This window comes from Pyxicephalus adspersus, chromosome 3 (assembly GCF_032062135.1).
Source record: "Pyxicephalus adspersus chromosome 3, UCB_Pads_2.0, whole genome shotgun sequence".
NCBI lineage: Eukaryota > Metazoa > Chordata > Amphibia > Anura > Pyxicephalidae > Pyxicephalus > Pyxicephalus adspersus.
This window is the reverse complement of record NC_092860.1, coordinates 9,075,341-9,081,880: the sequence shown is the minus strand read 5'-3', so window position 1 is coordinate 9,081,880 and position 6,540 is coordinate 9,075,341. Positions and strand designations below refer to the sequence as shown.

The 6,540-nt window shown below is 41.3% G+C and overlaps 1 protein-coding gene and 1 long non-coding RNA gene across 2 annotated transcripts in view; one reads left to right on the top strand and one right to left on the bottom strand.

Annotated features, from left to right (window-relative positions):
- LOC140325591 (alpha-N-acetylgalactosaminide alpha-2,6-sialyltransferase 2-like) overlaps positions 1 to 6,540 on the bottom strand; it is a 31,217-nt gene that overhangs the window by 4,438 nt on the left and 20,239 nt on the right. The window contains exons 3-7 of the mRNA XM_072403501.1: positions 5,713 to 5,881; positions 4,835 to 5,000; positions 3,664 to 3,802; positions 2,525 to 2,628; positions 1,457 to 1,540 (exon numbers count right to left, since the gene is read on the bottom strand). Of these exons, the coding sequence (XP_072259602.1) occupies positions 1,457 to 1,540; positions 2,525 to 2,628; positions 3,664 to 3,802; positions 4,835 to 5,000; positions 5,713 to 5,881 (662 nt within the window). The remainder of the gene's footprint in view (positions 1 to 1,456; positions 1,541 to 2,524; positions 2,629 to 3,663; positions 3,803 to 4,834; positions 5,001 to 5,712; positions 5,882 to 6,540) is intronic.
- Positions 4,904 to 6,540, top strand: part of LOC140325592 (uncharacterized) — a 45,091-nt gene continuing 43,454 nt past the window's right edge. The window contains exon 1 of the long non-coding RNA XR_011919703.1: positions 4,904 to 5,032. This is a non-coding gene — a long non-coding RNA (uncharacterized lncRNA). The remainder of the gene's footprint in view (positions 5,033 to 6,540) is intronic.

Below are 6,540 nucleotides of genomic sequence, written 5' to 3'. Positions count from 1 at the left end.
ATATTGACTTTTGGGCACTTTTTATACAACTGATAATCCTCAGATTGGCCTTAGGAACTTATCTGCTTTGTTTATCCCAAGTACACTCTACAATCTGGGGGCTGCAGTTGGCTTTGCTTAAGGGAATCGTTCTTGGTGAGCAATGGTGGACAAGATATTGGTCTCATTCACTAGAAGAGGGAAGAATAAAGACCGACCACAAGGAAAGGAATTGAAAAATTGTCTTTAGCAATAAGTTATTTTTGATGACAAGGAGGCCTTGGGGTTTAGAGTTGCACCAATGGTCATGAAATTGGGAGCGTGGCTTATAGTAATTGAGACATCTGTTGCCAAGAGGTTATATATTGCTGAGTATTAAATCTGTGTAACCCTTCCATTATTTATTATTCCTTAAAGAGGTCACTGCACTGACAATGTGTTTGCTGCTGTTCTGTACAGAATGACAGCACCATCTTTGTTCAGGCATTACCCAGGTTTGCCATCTACTACCTGAGCATCTTTTCACTTTTTTTGACACCGATCATTCCTTGCTGATCTGAAGCATTCCCTTAGTTTGCCAAATTTCATTTTTCAGAGCTCTATGTCTGTTTAAAGCTAGAAGGCTGCAAAGTGTTTGCTGGGGTAAAGGTTTGGTCACTACCAGGAGGGGAAGCAGAGCTGCTGAGTTGCTGCCAGTGGTGGGGAAGGGGTAAGATTTGAGCTGCAGTGCTTGGAGGAGGGAAGAGCCGAGTCTTTGGTTCAGCCTCTTACTTTGCAACTGCTGCATCCTTGTTGGAAAGTGGGAGTTGAACTGATGAATAATTGCTGGGAAGGAAATTGGGTTGAGGTAGGGTTCTGGAGGGAAATGTGGGTGAGCTGAGCTGCTGAGTTACTGATGAGAGGGAAGTGTTGGGAGAGCTGAGTGACTGAGGGGAGGGAAATTTGGGAGAGCTAAGCTGCTGAGTGACTGATGAGAGGGAAATGTTGGGAGAGCTGAGCTGCCAAGTGGATAGCTGCAGACTTTCACCTTCTGACTACAAAGTTGCAATCTGATCACAGGAAGAAGGTGGGATGGCTTGTTTCTAAAGCCAACACTAGGTAGGTTTTAAATAAGAAGTAAGGTTTAAAGCCTATGGTAATAATTCTTTTTCTTGCCTTTGCTTGTCTGCATCCCTTTGCATTTTTCCCTTCCTGTCCTGAAAACACAGCAGGGAGTTGGAGAATTATTCTTCAAAGTGATGGGAAATTAGATAACTAGATCTTAATTAACAAAATCCACCTCCAGCGTCAGTTGTGATGGGATTTAAAAAATAAATAGTTTGTGACCCTAGTGAGCACCGGAGTCAGACAAACAATGCTGCATTGCTCCTATACTTGTTCTTGTATGGACTTGTGTCTAACGGCTCCATTCACCTACAGAGAGGAGCAAGATTTGTGGCAGGTCAGCTGACCTGTCCCAGGCTGGGTATGGACTCACCTGTTCCTCAGGTATCGCATGAAGTCTGGGTGCAAGATTTTAAAATGTTCTGTGGTCAGGTTTTTGCCAAAAAAGTGCTCCGGGCTGTGAAAGAGAAGAACAATGGTGTTCAGACACCGGGTACAACATTACTGAAACAGTGCACATAAGTATAAGAAAAAAAATTGGCTCAGTCCAGTGGTGGAAGGATTACTTGGGCGGCCTGAAACGACTGCACATTATTATTTGTATTGTACACATTTTGTCCATTTCTCATTCATTGTTAGTATTGCAGCAGGAAAGTGTAGAACAGATTGATACTTATTTCCCTCTATAGTTTTGGGGCGGTGAATGCCCGAGGGATCCCCGTTTGTCCTGGTGACCTATCCTGTGGAGATGTCTTGTGTCCAGTGTGACAAATTGTCTATGGGCAGAAGCGGAATTAGAGAGGTGCAAACTATACCCCAGACCCCCCTCCGCCTACAGGGACCCCAAGTCACTTCTGCACAGGGGCCCACTGTTGGCTATGCCCCTGTTCATGCGTATACCCAGGGCTGTGGATCAGTCGTTAGATTCTCCAGGTGCACAATAGATATTCTGACTCCGCTGCCCTGGTTATAAAATATAAAGATCTCCCCTTCTCTTCTTCTATAGCATCTTCTCTTTAGCCCAGGTTTGATTCTTTCATAGTTTGCCAAACCCCATTCATGCCTAACTCAAACCCGTGTTTACCTAAACAAATCACTTTGTTGGCAATGAAAACATTGGATGTCTGTTGGTAAGATACACAACCATCAAACCTCATCCCAAGCCAATATTAAAAGTTGTTCTTGTCATTTCTTTTTTCATTCATTGCCAAAAAATGGGATCAAATTGTTTCTATTCGGTCATGGTGGAAAAGTCTAACACTTCTATAAACCTTAGTTGCTTGTTTGCAAATCCAAAAATGAGCAAAAATCATCCAAATTTCTGGTATTTTATTCAAACTCTTGATTTGTAGATTGCTTATTTTACAAATTGCCCCATGTATAATCACCTGTACAGAATCATTCGAGAAATGGTGGCTGCATGTAAAGTCTTGGTACTTACTTCTTGCCCTTATCCCGTCCACGGTCGATGATGCTGTTGGTAAGAGCGGCTCTTACTATTAAATAGTCTCGGTCGTGATCGGGTAAGATGACAAATCGGGTTTCCTGTAAACGGTAAATCATAATAGAATTTTAAGGTAATGCACTCACAGGTAACCCCTCTGCCCCCAAAGTTTAGTTAAAGCCAGGTTCATGATATTCTGGTACATTAACAATTGTGTTTTTCTATACATTATTCCATATATCGTGTTTTGTATTCAGGTATCCCAAATATTTGAATGACCTGGCTAATGAATGGTGTAAAGGTGCATGGATTTTTATTGAGGATGCAATGCACCAGTGCTTGGTGCATTGAGGTGCCATTAGGAATGAATTGCTCCTCATCACACCAACATCTTTAATGAGTGGTAACATTTCTGTAGTTTAAAAATTCAATACTTATTCTGGTTTTCCAAAATTTGCACCTTGCCATGTCCAGAATTGTTTTACTGTAATGTTCTGGAGGTTTGTTTGAAATCCTTCTTACCAACTGGGGCATATGGGAATTTACATTGTCTCTGCCTTGATGTTCTCACATGTAAGACATCAGACAAATCATCCTTCTAGCACCATCCCTAGGAAAAATGAGCAACCCAAAGGTGCACCATGGTGGAGCATAATCTCCCAACATTTGGAGTATTCTCGGGGATCCCATCAGAAAGATGTGACTGTGCCCTTGGCAGTACAAAAGATTGGCGGTAATGTTTATTACAACTTTTTGGCAAATTCCAAAGTAAGTGAGCAAACTTTGCAAAGTCCTGCTTAAGTCTAAAAAACTTTGCATATACTCAACAAATGACTAATACCATTTCCAGGGAAAACTTTTAGGGATCTATAAACCGCTTTACAAAACTTCCTTTAACTATCCGCAGCTTGTTCTTATGCCAATAAGCACAATCTGAATAAAGAGGAAGCAAATACAAATGAGGGTTTCTGCCCTAGCAAATCTCTAGTAAAATAATAGAGCCAGTGCTGCAAATTAAAAATGTAAATTTCATACTAATATGCTTTTGTTGGATATTTCAGGTGTGGGGTGTCTATAGAAAAAAATAGGCAGCCAGTTTTCACTTTAAGCAATTTTTTCCAGGTTTTTGTATTTACCTTTGTCCGTGGAATGTTCTTGAAGCCCCGGGGCCCATAAGCTGCAAATGAGTTCATCATGGTGTTGGTGGAGAAGAAGTAGAACGAAGCACGACTGCCTACATCTTCTTCAAAGCCATTTGTAATGGCTCCGTTCATCCTACAGGTAAACCATACAGTTATAAGAAAATGTCCAGCTTACAAGGACAAGCCAATGGTTAGAAGGAACATTTATACATTTGTAAGAGGACCTGTCGCCCCAGTTAGACATTAAAGTAAGCCAACCATTGAAGAAATATGAGGGCTGCAACACCTGACCTGCAAAAAGTTCTCATTCACCCTAATTTATTAAAGCTCTCTAAGACTGGAGAAAATAGATGATGATGGGGAAACCTTGTATGATACAGCAAACCTGGAATGGATTAGGTCCCAGATTGAAAACATTTGGCATATAATGGAAATCCATTCCAGGATTGCTGGATCACTCAGGTTCTCCCATGACTATCTATCTATAGTCTTAGAGAGCTTTAATAAATTGGGTCCATTGTGTGGAGTCGGTGGTTTAAAGTATTGAAGCTGGAGGGTCAACTTGCCAACAAACTAACATCATAATAAGGAAATGTCAGTAATTGCAACTAAGAGCCATCTAGGAAGGAATTAAAGCCATGAACAACCCACAATGTAAATTTAGACCAGAGAATGAATGGTCAACTGACCATCCTCTTGGATGAATGATCTCATTTCTCGTGGAGATACCAGTAAACCCTGGTAGGGCTGGCTGCAGTAGTTTGTCTCTCTGGACCGGCCCAAGAGGTGTCCCCATAGCTGGACCGGCCCAAGAGGTGTCCCCATAGCTGGACCGGCCCAAGAGGTGTCCCCATAGCTGGACCGGCTGGACCGGCCCAAGAGGTGTCCCCATAGCTGGACCGGCCCAAGAGGTGTCCCCATAGCTGGACCGGCCCAAGAGGTGTCCCCATAGCTGGACCAACCATTTGCTTTACATAATGGCAGATCCATCAAGGAATGTGGATACCACTGGGCTTTGTCATAACTGCAGAGAACTGAATATTCTTCTGGGAACATAGTCTTAAAAAAACAAAAAACACATTTTGTGCAATTTGTTTTTGGTTAATGTGGGACCTGGTTAAAACAAACTCTATCAATATTTTACTGCTGTATGTGATAGAAATACCTGAAGATGTAATCATGGCTGTCAATCTCCTTGCCCATTCTAGATCCATTCAAGATTCCACCATTGCCCACCACGGCACAACGAATGCAAGGTGAAGCCCCTTTCCAGGTGTCGAACATGTACCCATTGCCTGTTGAGTTCATCAAGTTGAGCGTTTCGTTCAGGACTGCAGAGACAACACAATATGTCAAGGTCCAGGTATTTTAAACTGTGGTTCCTACTTAGATAATATATAGATACAGAAACTGTAATATAGCAAAATGGGTCTGGGTGGGAACATGTCAAAAATCCGCCTACCATGAAATATATATTTTCCCAGGGTTGTTTTGTTGATTGAACTCATGAATATGCACAATGCAATGAAATAATTAGATGTTTGTCTGTTCCAACTGGCCATCTCTGGTGTACTTTGGAACTTTGGTCTTTAAAAATGTGCTATATGGTCAAAAGTTGTGTAGATTGACTAAATGGAAATTGGGCTTTTTGGGCATACTAATCTAAAACTATGGGCATTATTATATAGCTGACCCACCTATGGCTATAAAACCAAACCTCCACCCAACTGGGAAGTCTGTCTACAAGATTTTGGAGTGCCTGTTTAGCCAAAACCGCATTTGTGAGGCCAGGTACTGATGTTGGAGGTTAGGGCCTTCTTCCTACTAAGAGCTCCTGAATCCAGACCATGCAAACTAAACTATCTTCCAGCAAGTCTAGAAACACTTGAGTATGTGACTATTGTAAAGGAAATCTGGGTTATTATATTGACCCACTCGTTTTTGGATGGAAACTCACGATATAAGGCCAAACCAATATTCAGAATAATATGGAAACAATGAATTGCACGGGTTATGGCTGTTCCAAGATTGTTCATCACTTACTCTGCCATGTAACACCCATCCAACCTTGGGCTCCAGAATATTTTCGAAGTCTTTCGTATTCCGACTCCTGAGCGTGTTTCTTCCACTGCAATACTGGTATTGTCTCCAAAAAGATTTTCTTAAACTTCTCGGAGTTTCTGAACTTTTCTCTGATGTTGTTTGGACACTTCTGCAAATGGATTTTGGAAAAGGCAACAGGAAAATATTAGTGGTTTGTAGTAGGAATGGTCAAAAAGCTAATAGTATTAATGTATGACATGGAGATACTGCCCATAAGAGGTAGAATATCAGGTGTAGGTGTAACCCCCAAATACCCCAGGGACAATATAGTATAAGGGGTATAGGTAGGTGAAAATGTAAATACAAATGGGATGGGTTGGGGCACTTTAAACAGGTTGGGCTTTGCACTCAAAACGTTCTAAAAATAATACTGAAATTGGTTTCTCTGCAGCCTTCTAAAAAAAAAGCTGCACGCCTGTGCCATAGGAATCTGAGTATTTGAAAAACTGTTGCAAGGAAGCAAACTCTTGTAGAACCTTGAAAAAGAAGAAAATGATTTGGTTGGGGCTGGAGTGTCATATAAAAGTTAAATAACAATAAAATACTTTGTGTAGCAATTTTATATATTTTTATCAGGGGTGTATTCTTTGTGAGGGCAATGGTATTATGGACATTAGTGTGCATACCAGTCTGCATTTACCTTTTTAAGGCAAACAAGATTGCTGCATTGCATTCATGGCTTGAACAAGTTGGCACAGTTTGGAATGCATGGTCTACCATGGAGCTCCTGAGCATGCCAAAATGTGTTACTGGGTTAAAATTTGCTGT